The sequence below is a fragment of the Colias eurytheme genome, chromosome 10 (genome assembly GCF_061535395.1).
Source record: "Colias eurytheme isolate Ceu_HAF_F1 chromosome 10, ilColEury1 Martin Lab GWU primary, whole genome shotgun sequence".
Classification (NCBI taxonomy): Eukaryota; Metazoa; Arthropoda; class Insecta; order Lepidoptera; family Pieridae; genus Colias; species Colias eurytheme.
In genome coordinates this window covers 9,892,751-9,913,552 of record NC_142989.1, presented here as the reverse complement: position 1 = coordinate 9,913,552, position 20,802 = coordinate 9,892,751, and the positions used below count along the sequence as shown (strand labels likewise).

The 20,802-nt window shown below is 35.5% G+C and overlaps 1 protein-coding gene across 1 annotated transcript in view; it reads right to left on the bottom strand.

Annotated features, from left to right (window-relative positions):
• Positions 1-20,802, bottom strand: part of Vha100-2 (V-type ATPase subunit a family protein Vha100-2) — a 37,392-nt gene that overhangs the window by 4,252 nt on the left and 12,338 nt on the right. The window contains exons 3-9 of the mRNA XM_090106284.1: positions 6,070-6,246; positions 5,076-5,236; positions 3,479-3,659; positions 2,828-3,004; positions 1,933-2,145; positions 1,314-1,464; positions 398-771 (exon numbers count right to left, since the gene is read on the bottom strand). Of these exons, the coding sequence (XP_089962410.1) occupies positions 398-771; positions 1,314-1,464; positions 1,933-2,145; positions 2,828-3,004; positions 3,479-3,659; positions 5,076-5,236; positions 6,070-6,246 (1,434 nt within the window). The remainder of the gene's footprint in view (positions 1-397; positions 772-1,313; positions 1,465-1,932; positions 2,146-2,827; positions 3,005-3,478; positions 3,660-5,075; positions 5,237-6,069; positions 6,247-20,802) is intronic.

Sequence of the window (20,802 nt, the reverse complement as noted above, 5' to 3'; positions counted from 1 at the left end):
ATACATTAAATTGACGTATAAGCGCTATTATAGGTTAGACAAAGATGGAATATACATTAAAACCATTAGCCGAAAAGAGATAACCGAGGTGAATTAGCTGACTTCAAACGGAACGTGTTTTTACGCGTATCCGCTTCTACCTCTAGTTATATGTATTCTAAGTAAACATCTTTAAATCTTAATCTTTAATATTATAAGGGCTGATTTTTCAATCCTTGGTTAAAACTTATTCGTCGAATAATGTATAATAAAACTACCATTTTAAAAACGTATTCTAATTGTCCGTATTTAACAGTTAACGTGACATTTTAATATTATCGTGTAATACTTTTTTGGACGGATAAGTTTTATCCGAGCATTGAAAAATCGGCCCTAAGAATTCTAATAGAATATTTACCTGCCAAATAGGATCAATACCAATGAAGTAGGGTACGTTACTATACGAATCTCTAGGATCCAAAGTCATAGCAGCATTATGTTCGAGCGTCTCATTATCGTACGGAACGAACCAAGAAGTTCCAAAGATATTCATTGATTTCGAGAATATATCGTTATATACGAGTCCAGTGTACATAGAGAAGAGACCCATAAGCAGGATAATATAGCGACCGGCGAAGAAAATGTTCCAGATTTCGTTGTTAGACTTCTTAGCGCCAAGAGAAACTTCCTTGACGACCATCCAAGCTCCGAACATTGCCATGATCATACCGTGGCCTAAATCTCCGAACATCACCGCAAAGAGGAACGGGAACGTAATTATTGTATACAATGCTGAAAATAAGAAAAAGGGAGATTAGTTTCTTGCGTACTTCAAGAGAAAATTGATTGATTTTTATTAAAAATTTTAAATGGCGTTACTTTTGTTGAAAAAGTTAAATTTTGTTGAAGAGATAAAAAAATAAAATAAATAAAGATAACGTTTTTAGTGAAAAAATCTGTTTCTATATTTTTTTCCCAGTAAAAATGTTTGCGATTTTCAAACTATCTCATTTTTTGCTCTAGTATACTGCAATTAATTAATACATAATATCATTTTTGGAATTAAAAAATTCTGAGACCCAATAAGGTTACCTTAAAGTAGTTCTTTTTGTAACGGATCTAACTCGTATGTAAAAAATATTATAACTAAATTCAATTAAGGCTATTTTTATCTATACTTATATATAAAGCTGAAGAGTTTGTTTGTTTGAACGTGCTAATCTCAGGAACTACTGGTCCGATTTGAATAATTCTTGTTAGATAGCCCATTTATCGAGGAAGGCTATAGGCTATATATCATCAAATAATTACTATTTTTAATATAATCTACTTACCCGGGTTACACTCCCTATAGGAAGCTACTCCATACGAGTCGATAAGATTCTGGAAACCCCGGGTGAAGCGGTTGGTGCGGTTGAAAGTTGGCGGCACTTCGTCTGTTTCGATACAGTTCAGGAATGATGGGATTGAACTGCCACATGCATTCTGAAGAAATAAAATACATAGTTTTTGATCAGTTTGTGTATGTGTTGTGTAGTAATTTTATTAAATTTCTGCTTGGAAGTATACTTAAAACTTATTCGCACTCTGATTATTAAATTACACATTAGTTTAATGTTTCGAACAAAACTGTTCAACACAGAAGAAAGTTATACCTAAATATTTCATTTATCATTTGAGCTTTTTATGGCAAATTTTAATTTGTGCATTTTTTCTGGTTTAATCTCTTCTAGAAATTGAAGAATTTTAAAGCTGAAAAATGAATGAATAATTCATTTAATTCATAAAATTCGTTAAAAACTTTATATAATTCCTAAAACTCGCGTAACAACAAGAAAATAATATTAATCTTTTCTATTCTAATGGCAATTGTGTAAACTAGTTACTAAAAAGCCAAAAGTTGGAGTTGCAGATGCAAATAGAATTACTTAAAAATCTGCCGGTATAACTTACCGATCCGTCAGCCAAAGCCTTCTGCACGTTGGGCAGATCCGCAGTTGGCACCCAACATTCGCCAATCAGGCACTTCTTGGTCACATCCATATTGAAAAGATTTAGGGTGTGGTAGATGGCCTTCATCTTGCGGACCATGATGGACCAACATTGTAATTCCTTGGCCACTGATACGAGTACACGTTGTCTGTGGTCGCGGGTTTGGTTCAACACCTAGACAAATTTAATAGATGAAATCATTTAGTAGAAATATCGTTATCGTTTTTATTTGTGTTGGAATAAATGGTTTCTTTCTTTCTAAAGAGTTCAGTTATATTGACAGAATATTTTAAGTAGATACGTATAGTTCAGGATCCAGGAGTTTCGTACAGGAAATTGTTGGGCGTCTCATCAAAATAAAGCTACTCACGGAAAATTAGCTTGATACTTGATAGTAATCACTTGCAAAAATGGGCGAAGGATCCTGGACTAGTAATGGATTTTAAGGAAAATAATAATGTTTTAGGTCCCATCGTTAATTATATCAGACTAATTAACAACCAGACCAATTAAAATAATTTTCTGTAAAGTCTCTTCTATTTTTTTAAGATTATATGTATCCTGAAAAGGGGAAAGATTTAAGATTCTATTTACTTTATTAATAGACCTCAAAATAATGATTTAGTTTCTATGTACAAAACACATTTACATGAGAAATCAAGTGTTTTTAATGGATGTCACGGACGAATTCTACCTATACCCGTGGCCCCGTCGTTGATGCGGCTTGACGGAACACAGTGGGGTTTTGGTCGGTAGGAATCCGACATAACCCACGGCCCTTTCCCCGGAGGCCGTGGGTATGTATGCAAGATTTCCCCACTAAAAAAAAAGTGTTTTTAATGGATAAGTTACATACCATATTAAGATCCTCCAACCGAGTCCTAACCCCCTTGACCATATCCTGTCGCTCAGTGTTGGAGGGCGGGCACGGGTAGAGCGACGCGTGGAAGCCGGTGCACACCTTCTTGATGCGCGACTTGAGCTGCTCCCCTTGGAAGAACGCTACGAACACTGTCTTATAGATCTCGTTGCCCTGAGAGATAGAGGTAAGTTTTTTTATGTAAACACTAATAAAAGAGCGAACGATTTTTCTGGAACTAATCGCCGCCCATGAGCGTTCGCACTAAGTAAAATCTGAATGAAAACATATAGCATACTAGGTTTCCGCCCGCGGTTTCGCCCGCGCAGTCAAAGAAAAACCCGCATAGTTCCCGTTCCCGTAGGATTTCCGGGATTGCGTCATTTTCCCGGGATAAAAAGTATCCTTTGTCCTTTCTCGGGTATCAAAATATCTCCATACCAAATTTCATGAAAATTGGTTCAGTAGTTTAGACGTGATTGAGTAACAGACAGACAGACAGAGTTACTTTCGCATTTATAATATTAGTATGGATTTTCAAGGGAACAGTAACATTTGTAACAATTAATTCAGTATCCAATGCAAATATCTGTCATCCTCATTTATTGTGAGGATGTATCTTGAATTCTAATGACGTCACACACTCACAGAAGCGGGATCCTCCAGCGGCTGGTCCAGTTCCGCGCGTCGCAGGAACACGTTCCCGCGGGAGATGCGCCACAGCATCCGCTCGAACGCCGGCACTCGTTCCCGTTGTACTACCCCGGCTACGAACCCGAGACGACCCCGGGTAGCTGCTTGCTGCCCAGTTTCATCCGATATTAGTGACCTGTAGATACAATATAATTGAACATTGTACAATATTATACAATATTGTACAATACAATTGGCAAATTACTATAATATAATATGATGTTACATAATATTATGTAATTTGTAAAATTGTAAAACTGACATGATTAAAAAGAGCAACTATGGAGTTTCTTGCCGATTCTTCTCCGTAGATACTGCTTTCCGAATCGGTGGTAAATGTTAAAAATATGTACCTAATGACGTTTCAAAAGTGCTTCTAGAAGAAGTCTAATTGAATAAATAAATGTTTGAGTTTGAGTTTGAGTTTGAACAGGATCGTAATCGGCTAAGAAATAGTTTACAAAATTCTACAAGGTTATAGAAGTGGAGGAAAATGCCTGAAAGTAAAAGATACATCGTGTTATGAAAGTCGAATTATAAATCGGTCAAAGAAGAAATAAGTGCTGTACCATGATCAATACCTTCTAGAAACAATAATGATGTTAAAAATGGATAATTTTGAATGGATAAGACAAGAACCTTTGAAAGTAACACAGAATATAAAAAAAATACGTGTGGCAATCGAGGACTGCCGTGGTAAAGCTATTGCATGCTATGTTCAAGCCACACCTCCGTGCCCGTCCCCGTGGGGAGCGTGAGGTTTTTCGTTACGCAATTTCTGGATAGCTTAATAGTTTACAAAAGTATACAAGGTTATAGAAGTGGAGAAAAATGACTGAAAGTAAAAGATACATCATGTTATGAAGGTCGAAATCAAATCGTATTATTCAAAACTCAAACTCAAACTCAAACATTTATTTATTCAATTAGACTTCTTAAAGAAGCACTTTTGAAACGTCATTACATATTTTAAAATTTACCACCGATTCGGAAAGCAGTATCTACGGAGAAGAACCGGCAAGAAACTCCATAGTTGCTCTTTTAAATCATGTCAGTTTTACAATTTTACAAAATACATATGTAACAACATATAAGTATTGTAATAACATGCCAAAGAACTGTCCTGTGGTTTTTACGCGACAACCCTCCATGGGTTTTTATCGTCCATATATTCCTGAATACTGTAGTACGCTCTCTGAACTAGTACATTTTTTATATAAGTTTTAAATTTAGAACTACTAAACTCTTTAATATTATGAGGAATTCTATTGTAAAAGCGTATACCTTGACCCATAAATGAATTTTTAACTTTAGCTAATCGGAAAAATGGCATTTCAATTCTATTTCTGTTCCTTGTGCCATAACAGTGTCTATTATAAAAACTATTATAAATCGGTCAAAGAAGAAATAAGTGCTGTACCGTGATCAATACCTTCTAGAAACTATAATGATGTTAAAAATAAGAAGATGTAAAAGTAACACAAATTATAAAACAATAAAAACATTTTTTTTATAAATTTTATAAAAGGACATGAATACAATATTTACTCACTTTGTTAATGAGTCCATGCCGATTTCCTCCTGAGCCATGAAGAAAGCTTCCGTCTTTTCCAAGACATGTTTAAGTTCCGTCAGCTCTAAGTAGTTCTGTTTCAAGTTAATAGCATTGTGTGACAGCTCCAGGATTTCATTCTCTGTCTTTTCCAAATGCGCCTGAAGAAAAAAACAATATTTACTTACCCGTTTATCAAACATATAACCTCAAAAGCTATAAAACACCTCAGAAATGCTAGTTGAGTATTCAGAACTAGTTCATGAATATTTGTAATGATTATTCTTGTCCTTGCTCTACAAAAAGAGGCCGATAAAGTACGATTCACGAGGAAAATATATTAAAAATTTTGTCATTATTAAATAGGTATGTACTACAGTAATACCAACCAGTCTTGGAAACTGCCAAAAGAATTTAATTCTATTATTTAAAATTGTAACATCAAATACATTATCGCTATAGCCCATTGGGACTATATTATGTACCTAAGAAATAAGGTGCATGCCCAGTAAAATAACGCAAAACTGACGATGTATTTTCTTTGCTGACAGCATATATTAAAACTTCATCAATTCACTTTTGCTATTATAAAATAAGACCGACCAACACTAACTAACATGCGATGTCTCATCTCCGGCCGCACGCAATAAATGTCTTGTAATTCTTGTCAGATCATTAGAGGTACGTGTTTGCGGTTACGTCGATAATAACAACTTCTCTATACTGTGAAACCACACTCTTATAATATACGGTTTACATATCGTTTTACGAACTAAAACTGATATTTATTCCACAGAAATAGGACTGAGGGCCTCTTTTACATTGGAAAAGATATCGAATGCAATTTTTGAAGTGAAACTTCTTTAGACATGTTGCTAGTAAAATTTCAGGGTCGCGTCATGGCAATACCGTCACGTCATGAGTAAGGCGACGATTTTGGTATCTTTCAATCTTGCCAAAGAAGTTTCACTTCTGACACGTGTGCCTTCCTTACCTCAAGATCAATAATCTCCCTAGGGTTGGGCGCTCTGGGTATGTCCTTGACTGCGGGCACGTGCACCTTGTCCTTGTGCACTTCAGCCTCGATGTAGCGCAGTTTGCGCTCCATCTCATCGCAGCGGCGGACCTCATTCACGAATTTACGTTGGAACGCGTTTACGTCTGGGTTTAGCTGTAAAAAAAAAACAAATTAAGAAATATGCCGAAATGTCGAAAAAGTTTTTTAGTTCTGTCTGATTTATCTACTTTTAAGTTTTAACAGAATATGAGCAATATGAGCATGTAATATGGAGCAATCCTTCAAATTAGGTAATGAGTTTGACAAGGAACTCGATTGTAATTCCCCCTATTATTTTTACGGGATGGAATGGAGAATAGACCTAGTAGCTGGTATCTTCTTAACCTTTTGTTATTGGAAGAGGCATAAATAATCATTCAAATGCTATTGTTACGAATATAGAAGGTAATCAAACCAGTACAATGCAGGCACGCGAATTAAGATAACTATCAACACTAGGTATCAGCCAATAAAATAGTTTTAACTTGACTAATTTATCCAGCATGTATAAAATTATTACTATAAATTATTTGGAAGCTTTAAAAACAATAAAGTTTATTAAGTTTGTAACAGAAATGAGATAAATTAATATGTAGATGACCTCTTTATGTATTGAGCAATCATAACCGCTGTAAAATAAGTAGATGTAATAAGAAACTTTGTGTTAAATAATATCCTACTAATTATTAATCGGAATGCATGAATGGATGTCAGAATACTGATTGCTAACATACAAAGTCTTAGCGCGGAATTTGCTGACTTTTATTTTGATGATAACTTTACAATCTGTATTCGGGAATGACATTTACTGAGATTTTTCTGGGCCCTAGGGCTAAAGCTATTAAGGTTGATGTTCCGACCGTCCCTCCATACATTTTTGATTACCTCTAAACACTTAACACAGACACTATTTCTTTAAAACTAATCATTTTATCACTTCTCTATAATGAAATGTGTGCGCGTTCGACCTTTTTAATCAATAATTTACAATATTTACTTAGAAAAACAACAGTAAAATACCGGAAAAATTTGACACTTCTACAGTAGTGTGCGTGACTTTTGCCAAGCGAAACACGACATAAAGCACGACATCTAGCGCATAGACTATATACTTATTACAGATCTAGCGCGTCAATGTCTAAACGAAAGGCGATGTTTAGACATTGACGCGCTAGATGTCGTGCATTCGCGTTCGTTATCTTATGCATAATGAGCATAATTCTAATAAATCAAAGTTCTGTGTAAAAATTGAGTAATTTCATTTCCAATCGTTCAAAGAAAATAACAATAAAATAAAATAAAACTAATGACCTTAGAAACTATGTTTTTTTTTATTTATTACTCATTATTGTTCGTCCGTCGTAGGTCTGTAAACTGTATTGTACACTGAAGGTAAATGGTACTGTAGGTACTTTAGTTCGGCGTCGTCGCTCGTCGGCTTGATATAAAATTACATTCTTGATTTCATTGACACGCGCTATGATTTGCGCGCGGAATTTCTTGTGTTGTGAATTTATTTTTGTATGCTATGCATTTTAATTGATTCAAATTGCAATGTTTCTCTAGTATGCATTTGAGACTATATTGTAAATTGTAATAATTGATCGTGGGTATAGTAATTAATTATTCTAATAACGCAATTAGATAGTAATATATGTATTTTCGGTGGGATTCAAAACAAAAAATTGGCCCGTGATTTTTATGAAATTTCACCACATTGCAAATCACATCAATCATAGTTCATACACATGTATGACGAAAGTGATTAGTATTGTGGCTAACATTGACTCATCAGTTCATCACTGAAACCAGTGATAAATCAGTACCTATATCATATTGTGTTTGAATATTTTTAAACAATGATATAAGTATACAATTATTATAAATCGGTAAACTATCAAAGTAATCACAAACTTGCAAACATTGGTAAAATGTCCAGTAGTTTATGAGCCTATTCATTACAATCAAACAAACAAACAAAGTTTTCCTCTTTACAATATTAGTGTAGACAAACACTATGAATACGATCACGAATGCAAATTCGGGGATTTTCTAATTATTGCTAAATAATAATTGAATTCGTTTTGAAATACTCTATAATTTTTAGTGTATAAATAGACATTTATAATGTGGTGCTCATTTTTTTTGTACTGCTAACGCTATTGTAGGTACCTATTTTCGTTGTTTTATTTCAAGTGAACACGGCCATACAATTTTGTCACGAGCCGCCTATGATTGTAGGTACTTTTGTTAGGCTCCTTCGTCGTCCGCGTCGGCTCGAAAGTTCTTGATTTCATTGTCACGCGCTATGATTTGCGCGCGGATTTTCTTGTGTTGTGAATTTATTTTTGTATTATTATTATTTTTTATTTATTTTTTTATTTTATTGATTCAAATAAAATATTTCACTAGTATGCATTTGAGACTATATTGTATTATGTATAATTTATCGTAGGTATAGTTATTCTTATAACGCAGTTATATTTTCGGTGGGACAATTTGACCCGTGATTTTTCTGAAATATCACCACGTTGCAAATCACATCAATCATACACACGTATGACGAAAGTATAGTGGCTATAATTGACTCATCAGTTCATCACTGAAACCAGTGATAAATCAGTATATCATATTTTATTGTGTTTGAATATTTTTTAAACAACGATATATACAATATTATTATAAATCGGTAAACTACCAAAGTACTTCCGAATTTTCAGACAGACAAACAAGTAGTTTGAACACGCAGTTTTCTTATACTAGTAGCAAAAATAAAAACCATAATATTATGTTTACCTACTATATTTTACTAAAAGTCGAGACGTGCGTCGAAATCGTAAATAATAATATGTTTTTCACCTTCCTGGTTATTTTCCCATAGTACCTAAATAGTGTTTTAGGTTTGTTGTTGTAGGTAGGAATAATAATAATTATTCTTACATGTTGGTTATGAAATGTATATTGAAATAATTTACTTTTACAAATCATTAGTGATATAAGTTTTGAGTGAAAATGCTTGGATCAGCATAATATCATATGGTACTTCAAATACATGTTTTGATAAAAAAAACAATAGTGTAATAAAATAAAACTGCGTTTTATTGTAATCAATGTTGACAATTTTAAATTCCAAAATTATTGATCAATAAAATAGTTTACACCAACAAATATAACTTTTATTTTTATAACAATCGTTCATAATATAAACCGTAGCAGGTGGCGTTTTGAAGTTCTGTCTACTCATACAGAAAAATGGAAAACTTGTTTTTTTTTGTAAACAATTTATTACTCATGTTGTTTGGCAACTCGAAGCGTGGTCGTCCGTCGTAGGTACTTTTGTTCGGCGTCGCGTCGTCGTCCGCGTGACCGCGTCGGCTTGATATAAAACATTCTTGATTTCATTGACACGCGCTATGATTTGCGCGCGGAATTTCTTGTGTTGTGAATTTATTTTTGTATGCTATGCATTTTAATTGAATCAAATTGCAATATTTCTCTAGTATGCATTTGAGACTATATTGTAATAATTGATCGTGGGTAGGTATAGTAATTAATTATTCTAATAACGCAATTATATTTTCGGTGGGATTCAAAACAAAAAATTGGCCCGTGATTTTTATGAAATTTCACCACATTGCAAATTATATATTATACAATTACAATTACAATTATTATAAATCGGTAAACTATCAAAGTAATTACAAACTTGCAAAATATGCTTTTCCGAATTTTCAGACAGACACACAATTTTATTAGTTTGTTTTAGCAAAGTAGGTACCTATACCTATACGCTTACGTCGCGCGTCGCGTCGTCGAAAACGGTGCGCCCAGAAACAAACATACCTAATTCAGTTACAATCCTTTTTTTGTTCCGTAATTTATTGTATTTATTCTAATACGATTTTTTTTATTCGTCGGCCAGTTCTACTAGGTATAAAAAGATAAAATTGAAATATAATTATTGTAGCGACAGCCATATTATGTTACTATGTTTTCGTAAATATGTTTTTCACCTTCCTGGTTATTTTCACATAATCTTATCTTATATATAAAAATGAATCGCAAAATGTGTTGGTAAGCGCATAACTCGAGAACGGCTGAACCGATTTCGATCATTCTTTTTTATTATATTCCTTGAAGTACGAGGATGGTTTTTATGTAGAGAAAACGTAAATATTATGTACCACGGGCGAAGCCGGGGCGGACCGCTAGTCATATATATATAAAGCTACACTACCACTCACTCACTCACTCACTGACTGACATCGCTTTTCTCGGAAACTACGTGGAAAGTTGGGGGGATTTTGACGTGATCGTGTAGAGGTGCGCCGAGTGACCAGAGGAAAAATATAGCGATCTCGATCATCTTCGAAAACCAAGTGGACCCCTGGAGGTGCGCAAAAACGGTGATACCTGGAGGGGGGGTGTCTGAACAAAAAATGCTCGGAACTGGTGGCGATTACCAGGGGAGGTGGAAAAGTGGCAATTTTCGCGAAAACAAGATGGCCGCCGTACTTTGCCAAAATCGCCGTTTATGAATCCTTACGTCTCATATTTGGCACACGTGCTCTGATCGAGCCGGCGAATCGATCGGTGCCCCGTTCGAGTGCCTCCGGGCCCCCGTTTCTGACTTTCATACATTGGAAAATCCAACGGCCCGCGGAAACGGTGCGAGTTGGGTGGGGGGTCCCGGAACTAAAAATGATCACCACCCTGGGACGCTACCAGGGAGCCATAGTGGGTCGCTCGATTTTGGAAATTTTCCATTTTTGGCGCAAACATAAAAACGTAAATTTAGACGAGGTGGCGCAACGGAGAAACACACCAATGATGCATTCATACTCGCCCAGCTCCCAGGATATCCAGAAAAATCCGAAATTTTGAACTTTCTCACAGCCCGCGGAGACGGTCAACGGCCCGCGCAAACGGTAGCAGCTAAATCTGGGGTGCTCAAACTAAATGTGTAGTAGACCTCGAGCAATTACCACAAATAGTGAAAAAAATTCAAAATGGCGGAAAAAATGGCCGCCGCCATACAAATGCTAAAACGGCCATCGCTGGTCCGATCGCGCTGAAACTTGGCACAGGTCCTTTAATCGAGCCGCACATTAAGGTGGGATACTCATAATTGAATTTTCACCCCTGGTTTCCGAGTTTCATACAACGCGAAATTCGACGGCTCTCCGAAACGGCGCGAGATAGGTGGGGGGTGTAGAACTAAAAAATGATCAGGAAGATGGGGCGCTACCAGGGCAATGGAGAAATTTCAAATTGGACGCCATTTTTTTTTCAAAAATGGCCAATTTTTCAAAGCAAGATGGTGGCGCCGGTTACTTTACGATGGGTCTAAAAATTTACTTTTGTGCTCTTATCAGCCATATTTACAATACTGCATACTCAGAATCTCTCTCCGACCCCTGGTTTCCATTTTCCATACATCACGAAATTCAACGGCTCTCTGAACTGGTGGCACTTAGGTCGGGGTCGCCCAAGTAAAAAATGCTTCAAAACTTGGTCCGCTTCCAGGCATATAATTTTTTTTGTTAAAAAGCGAAATTTTTTTTTTCGAAAATTTTGTATGGAAATTTCCATAGTAGGAAGGGTAATAGGAATAGCAACTGAAAAAGACGGCACCGCGGGCTGCTTGCTGCCCGCGCACCGCGCAAATCCGAAGGTCGACAGCCTCCCGGAGTAGAAAATATTTATTAACTTTTGAACTATCGCACGAGCCAAGCGAGCGAAGCGAGCGAATCACGGCAGCGGCTGGCGTAAATATTCAAATAGGTAGCGAGGAGCGAAGCGACGAGCGAGTTAGGTTAACTTTTGAACTACCGCACTAGCCAAGCGAGCGAAGCGAGCAAGTCACGTCAGCGGCCGGCGTAAATATTCAAAGAAGTAGCGAGGAGCGAAGCGACGAGCGAGTTAGGTTAACTTCTGAACTACCGCACTAGCCAAGCGAGCGAAGCGAGCAAGTCACGTCAGCGGCCTGCGTAAATATTCAAAGAAGTAGCGAGGAGCGAGTTAGGTTACTTTTGAACTACCGCACTAGCCAAGCGAGCGAAGCGAGCAAGTCACGTCAGCGGCCGGCGTAAATATTCAAAGAAGTAGCGAGGAGCGAAGCGACGAGCGAGTTAGGTTACTTTTGAACTGCCGCACTAACCAAGCGAGCGCAGCGAGCAAGTCACGTCAGCGGCCGGCGTAAATACTCAAAGAAGTAGCGAGGAGCGAAGCGACGAGCGAGTTAGGTTACTTTTGAACTACCGCACTAGCCAAGCGAGCGAAGCGAGCAAGTCACGTCAGTGGCCGGCGTAAATATTCAAATAGGTAGCGAGGAGCGAAGCGACGAGCGTGTTAAGTAAACTCTTTAACAGTTTATTATGAAAAGTCACTGCCCACTATCGATTAGACACCTCAAAATGATGAAATTCGGGGATCACGTTTCAAGAATTTAACCAATATTTGAATAAGTAATTTATAAACAGTTTCGACTGACTGTAGAATCGCTGTTAGCAGATGTAACAAATGGACAGGAAATTCAAATGCATTTTCAAATGACTGAAGATTTCTGCCCTGGGATGAGCCGCGAGCTGCTTGCAGCTCGCGCACCACGCACCCTCGAAGGTAGACAGCCCCCCGGAATAGAAAATGTTTGAATGGGAAATTTATAAGCACTTCCGATTGACTGTGGAATCGCTGTTAGCAGATATTAACAAATTGACGGGGAATTTTTATGCATTTTCCACTGACTGAAGATTTCTGCCCTGGGATGCTTCGCGGGCTGCTTGCAGCCCGCGCACCACGCACCCTCGAAGGTGGGCAGCCTCCCGAAGTGGAAAAAACTTGAATGGAGAATTTATAAGCATTACCGACTGACTGTAGAATCGCTGTTAGCAGATGTAACAAATGGACAGGAAATTCGAATGCATTTTCAAATGACTTTCCTATTGCTTCAACCCAGAGGCAAAAGAGGCTCGCGGGCTGCTTGCAGCCCGCGCACCACCTACCCTCGAAGGTCGACAGCATTTCAAAATAGAAAATATTTGAATTGGGAATTTATAAGCACTTCCGATTGACTGTGGAATCGCTGTTGGCAAATAATAACAAATTGACGGGGGATTTTGATGCATTTTCAAATGACTGCCCTATTGCTTCAACCCAGGGGCAAAAGGGGCTCGCGGGCTGCTTGCAGCCCGCGCACAACGCACCCTCGAAGGTAGACAGCCCCCCGGAATAGAAAATATTTGAATGGGAAATTTATAAGCACTTCCGATTGACTGTGGAATCGCTGTTAGCAGAAAATTATAAATGGACTTGGAATTCTAACACATATTTTAATGACTGCCCTATTGCTTCAACCCAGGGGCAAAAGGGGCTCGCGGGCTGCTTGCAGCCCGCGCACAACGCACCAGCTAGTATATATATATAAATGAATCGCAAAATGTGTTGGTAAGCGCATAACTCGAGAACGGCTGAACCGATTTCGATAATTCTTTTTTTATTATATTCCTTGAAGTACGAGGATGGTTCTTATGTAGAGAAAACGTAAACATGTACCACGGGCGAAGCCGGGGCGGACCGCTAGTCTAATATAAAAATGAATCGCAAAATGTGTTGGTAAGCGCATAACTCGAGAACGGCTGAACCGATTTCGATAATTCTTTTTTTATTATATCCCTTGAAGTACGAGGATGGTTCTTATAGCTAGAGAGCTAGTTAGTTTAGTTTTAGTGCAGTGGCAGTGTAAATGTTGTTGTTGAGGTTATGTAAATTTAACACTTTAGTTAACTACCAAGATATAAAGAAATGAGGATAGGACACAATAACTATTGGTTGAGGTATTTATAAACTCATAATATACTTTTAAAAAAATCACGTTTTAATAAATTTCTAGAATTAAATTAGAACAGCTGATTCAAAATAGCCTAAAAAATCTTAATAATAATAATTACGCTTCACAGCAAGAAGAAATGTACCATATGTACCCGCACAAAGTCGATATTGTGTTGCCTACCGTTCGACTCAATGGCTAGGGTTGTAACTACCTTTAATAATTATTACCAAACTAATAAACCGAGTGATGCGAAATAACCATAATTCTTTTAGAGTTTGATAAAATGATCAGGCAGGTATTTTCTTTAATCCTCTGAATTCTCGGTTACTAAATTGTATCGTTGAAATTATTCTTAATCGCGTAAATTTAATAAATAATCATATGGAAAACACTTTTCATTTGTTTTTTTACTTTCACGCCCAACTACTATACAATAATTACGTTGTTTCGGTATTTTGACGAGAAAACGCAGGAAACATCCGTTGTATCATTTTAGATAGATTGTATATTTTGTATCTGTAGAATTGAAATCAAAGCTATGTATATGTTGTCTCCATTCTTTTCTTATCGGATTGTTGATCCCAATGCGAATGCGTCACTTAAATTTTATAAAAGACAATTAAGAACATCAAAAATAAAGTGATACGTAAATATTTCACAGTGCAATATATTATGTAATTAATAATAATTATATATTTATGAAAAAATAATTACATCAGATTTAATAATAGCAATTGTTTTGAATGTACATAATATGAATAAATGATTACATCATAATAGTAATAATCACAATTGTTTTATTTCCCATTTGTTGCAACCCTAGCATATTTTCATGTAGCAGCAGAAGTACCTACACTGGCGGCGCGGCGGCATCGTGCGACATCAAAGGCATTGCCTTACTAGGTAAGTTTATAATGACTCATTTCTTTTATTATATAATTTACGTTTTACTTTTACAGAATCCGATTCAATGGATTATGAAGACGAGTCACACAACGCCATACGATAGTGATGATGAATGAACATTTCAATAAATGCATGCGTGTTTTTTTATGTTGTTTTGTAATTGTTAATTGTTTCTTAAATAAAGAAATAAACTAAATATTTAAATGATGATTTGTTATTTGCAACACAACTTTATATTTGAGATTCTTTACAAATGTATATTTAGTTTTGTATCATCAAATTTATAAATTTTATTCCATAGTTTTCAAAATTAAATGTAAATGACCATAAAAACATTAATAAAGTAAATCATTGATGTAAGGTCAGGGAACGTAATACATATATACATCTGACCATGTAGAAGCTAAGTCTTGTTGACTGCTGAAGTCTGTAAAGTTTTGTTGTCTGCTGAAGTCTGTACGCAATGAAAATGTCTGCCGTTTCGAAAATAAGTTTTTAAGACCCTAATAAATAAAATATATGTATATATAATGGCAGATCTGGTCAAATACTTTCAAAATTATATTTTTTTCAGCACTTTCATAAGTGTCTGCCAGAATGTTATCCGCGTGATAATGGTCTGCCATTGTTATTTTCCGATAGTAATAATAATCTATTTTCAAATATCAAAATGGCAGACGTGGTCAAATGGTTTCAAAGTTCGCCAAAAATTTCCACCTGTCTTACCTAAGCGCGCGCCCCGTCCACCACTCTGGGCTTAGTGACTCCTCATCTCATGTATAGTAGGTATAGGGGAATCAACACACAAAAATCCAGGTCTGGTCAAATACATACAGGTAGCTTTGCGCTAGCTCTCTAGCTATTACTTCTTATGGAGAGAAAACGTAAACATGTACCACGGGCGAAGCCGGGGCGGACCGCTAGTAAATAATAAAATAATAAATAGTGTATTAGATTTGTTATTGTATCTTGTATAGATACCTACGAATAATTATTCTTACGTCTTGTTGGGAAATGTTCAAATACCTACCTATTGAAATAATTTACTGTTACAAATCATTAGTGTTATTAGTTTTGAGTGAATAGGCATGGATCAGAAATTCAGAATATAATATGCTACTAACTACTCAAATACATACATGTTTACACAACAAACACCACTGACCTCTATAACTATAAGTTATAGAGGTCAGTGACCGTCAGTGACAAACACTATGGATACCTACGCTCGCGAATGCAAATTCGGTGATTTACTAATTATTGATACCTAGTCATTGAATTCGTTTTGAAATAGCCTGTACTTTGTAATTTTTAGTGTTATAGACATTTATAAAATGTGGTGCTCATTTTTTTGTAATAAATCATCCCGAACGCTATTGTATTTTCGTTGTTTTATTTCAAGTGAACACCTATACAATTTTGTCACGAGCCGCCTCTGGCCTCTGGGTGAAATAAACAAGTCAAATGATTTTTGTTCTAATTGTATTTTGGTAGTAGTTTGTTTAGAATTTACATTACCATTGTTTAATTTTTATTTTGTATTTGCAGTAAAATAAAAAGATGAAAAACTTCATTAGGTATATTGTACGACACCTCACTCTGAATCGCGCTAGCGAAATTTTTTCGTTACAGAGCACATATACAACTTTCGGACAATCTTCATTGAGGCCGGCCGGCAAATCGAGCATGTCGAGAAACTTCACTTATTCGATGGAGGTATTCTACCTTCCTTCCTCCACAGTTGTGGGACCCCGACGTGCATTGAACACGCAGCTTTCTGATACTAGTAGCTAAAATCAAAACCACAGATATGTCTGTGATCAAAACCATAATAATATTTTTATTTTTTACCTATTATTTTACTAAAAGTCGAGTGCATCGAAATCGTAAATATGTTTTTCACCTTCCTGGTTTTTTTTCCATAGTAAATAATGTTTTTGATTTGTTGTTGTATGAATAATTATTCTTACTTGTTGGTTATGAAATGTATTTTGAAATAATTTACTTTTACAAATCATTAGTGATATTAGTTTTGAGTGAAAATGCTTGGATCAGCATAATATCATATTTGCTACTTCAAATATATGTTTTGATAAAAAAAAACAATAGTGTAATGTAGGTAATAAAATAAAACTGCGTTTTATTGTAGGTAATCAATTTTGACATTATTTATTTCCCAAAATTACAATAAAATAGTTTACGCCAACAAATATAACTTTTATTTTTATAACAATCCTACTTCCTACTAATGCGAAAGTTTGTGAGGATGTGTATGTGTGTGTTTCACGCAAATACTACTGAACCGATTACAATGAAATTTAGCACACATATAGAACGTAACTTGGACACATTGAATAGGTTTTATCCCGGAAACCCCACGGGAACGGGAACTATACGGGTTTTTTTTTGAAAATGCGGGCGGAAAGCTAATCGTTCATAATAATATAAACCGTAGCAGGTGGCGTTTTGAAGTTTTGTCTACCCATACAGAAAAATGAAAACCACAGGAGATTGCCCAAGTGACTATGGCACTTGGTATCGCAATCAAACTTATTGTGTCAAGATGAAATATAGCTCAATTTAAAGCTTGATGTTAGTACTTTTAGATATGATTAAAGTTTTTATGTAAATAAGCCGCAGTTCGCGACAATAAAAATAAAACAATAGTTTTATTCAACACTTCAAAAAACTACTTAATCGAGTTTAAACTAACGATGAACGTTAAGTTTTACATTTATTACATAGGTAATATTTTAATTTACAAGACAAATGTGAAAAGTAAATCGTAATTTAAACATTATTTCAAAATAACATCGAACAATGCGTCGAACACATTCATTTGACATTTCAAATAGAAACTATGACATATGACGTTTGCAAGAGAGATAGATATAGGTATGTGTCAAAACAAAACTTTTACTTTTATTTCTATTTATTCGGTATAATTACAACTTAATAGTGATAAATATGATCATTATAAATACAAATAGGAATTAACAATATCACGAACACGTGACACTACTAGTATTTTACCGATTCCATACGTAGTCATACATGTTTCAAAAGAAAAACTTTTACTTTTACTATTATTTCAATTTATCCGGTTTAATTAAGACTTAATATTGATACATATGATCATTATAAATACAAATAGGAATTAACAATATAACGAATACGTGGCACAACTAAAATTTTACCGATACCACCCGTGGTCATTCTCCTTTGTGGGTCATTTGTAACAGGATGGCGGTTCTACAGCGAAAAAAGAAAAATGATGGTCAGAACGCTGATACCGGATACCTTAAGATACTGTAATATAAAATATTACTAGATTAGATAAAATATTATAGGTAGTATCTTCACCGTGTGTGACGCGCTTTACATTCACGCCATCTAGAGTTAAATCTTTATCATTTTTGTATACGTCTGTGTGTGTAAACGACCCTGTATGCAATGACAGATGTTAAAACGCATAATTTTACCGAATTGGGTGGATTTTAAGGCAATGATATAACATATTTCAATAAAATATAATATTCAGTAACCGCCATGACTATTCCTAGGTTTGATGACTATTCCAATTACGCAAAAACTCAAATAAACTAGAAATGTAGAATTCAGCGCCATCTAGCGGGATATTGGCTGGGAACAGATCGTTGCAATCACCTTAAGTACCTAATATATACAATATTGGTAATGATTTGTTATAATAAAATATGACGTTCACCAATTAAAATCCTTCTAACTACTTCCGTTGGTAATAAAACCACAATAAAACTGACTAAACGCAAAGACAGTAAAATGATAAGAACAATAAAAAGTGGAAAGCATTATCATATTTTTTACAATATGGAGGAAAACGTGATATTTGCAACAAAGCGATTACCTATTGTGACGTATATATTGTTATAACACTTAATTACTAGCTCAAATATTTATATTAAAATTAGAATAACTAAAATAAAATTTCCGACCTTCACTATGATCAAAATAAATAGTAAAATCTTATTATAAAACTGAAGAGTTTGTTTGTTTGAACGCGCTAATCTCAGGAACTACTGGTCCGATTTGAAAAATTATTTCGGTGTTAGATAGCCCATTCTTCCAGGAAGGCTATAGGCTATAATATATCATGACGCTTAGAGCAACTGGAGCAGAGCCACGCGGGTGAAACCGCGGAGCGCAGCTACTATCATATAAATGTGCAATCTAGAAATAGTTTTTCCAATCTCCATGCGTAATTGAAACAAGATTGGATTTATTTATCCATTTTTCCTGTCCGATATCCCGTTTGAATCATGGCCGTCGACACTCAGGTAAAATTATCGTAAAGGACTCGGCACGCAAGGCTGCCCATAAAAAGTACCTTAATTACGAGCTGACGTCTGATTTATATCGAAAGGGTTACAAGGTTTAGGCAACCGTACATTATATGGTAAAAACAACTGAGGAATTTTTCATATGATAATCATTCGTCCTGCTCCTGACTATAAGTTTTTACAGAAATATACACATTGAAACTGAAAGTAGTTGCTAAAAGTATTGTATAAATTATTGACGAAAAGCCTCCAAAAAATATTCATATTTTATAAGGACCTAAACAACATTTATTTCAATGTCGATTGGTGAAAATTTTCTGACATTAATTTTCCTTTTAAATTACTTAATCCTTCGAATTTTAAAGAAAAAATGAACAATTAACATTTTAATCCATAAAAGGTTCTATTTTGTTTAACGCCGTAGTTACCTTTCTATTCAAAGCTAATGCTAACTTCATACCTAACACTCTTCTATTTTAATTAAAGGATACGTTTCTGAATACTATCTAATAAGTAGCTGTAAGTTTATATTTATAAAAACTATTTGACCTTAAGAACGCGAATGCCATACACAGTGAAGTTGACCTCGAGATGTAAACACCAAATTACCATCTTAGTCCATTGAATGAGTCCCTCCAAGGGGGGCCTAGAGTGCGTGAGTTAGTAACGTAAGATGTTTCTTCGGAAACATGTCAAGAGTCCCTAGGTAATAAACATACTAAAACCCCGGGCCACTAGGAGGAGCCCCGGAGTGGGGGGAGGGGGGGAATGGGTCCATTTTTTCATTTTTCGCTTAAATCTCAAAAACGGTACATGTTAGAGAAAAAATTTCAAAGAAAAGTTGAAAGGCCATAAAATTATCTACAAGTTGTACCTAAATCATTTTTTCCTATATCCTACCGTTTCTGAGTTATACGCAGTAAAACATGATTTTGGCTCAAACAATTTCCACATCAATCGATCAAAAAATATTTCTTTCTTCCAAAAAACTCAAATGTGCAACTTGTGACCGGTACTAATAGATTGCTCTTAATTTGGTCTATAATTGGTAAAATAAACACATTCCTCCATGGAAGCCTTTATGAGGAATCGATTGTCAAAATATTATATTAGGGTAGTTTGAGTTACTGAACTTGATCTTTTTATATTTTTCTTCCAAAAAACTCAAAAGTGCAACTTGTGACCGGTACAGATAGATTGCTCATACTTGGGTCTATCATTGATAAAAATACCAGATTCCACCACGGAGGCGTTTACGGGGAATTGAATTTTATTGGGGTAGTTACGATACTTGAACTTTTTATTTTTTTTCTCCAAAAAAACTCAAAAGTGCAACTTGTGACCGGTACTGATAGATTGCTCTTAATTAGGTCTATAATTGATAAAATAAACACATTCCTCCATGGAAGCCTTTAGGAGGAATCGATTGTCAAAATATTATATTAGGGTAGTTTGAGTTACTGAACTTGATCTTTTTATTTTTTTCTTCCAAAAAACTCAAAAGTGCAACTTGTGACCGGTACTAATAGATTGCTCTTAATTAGGTCTATCATTGCTAAAAATACCAGATTCCACCACGGAGGCGTTTACGGGGAATTTAATTTTATCAGGGTA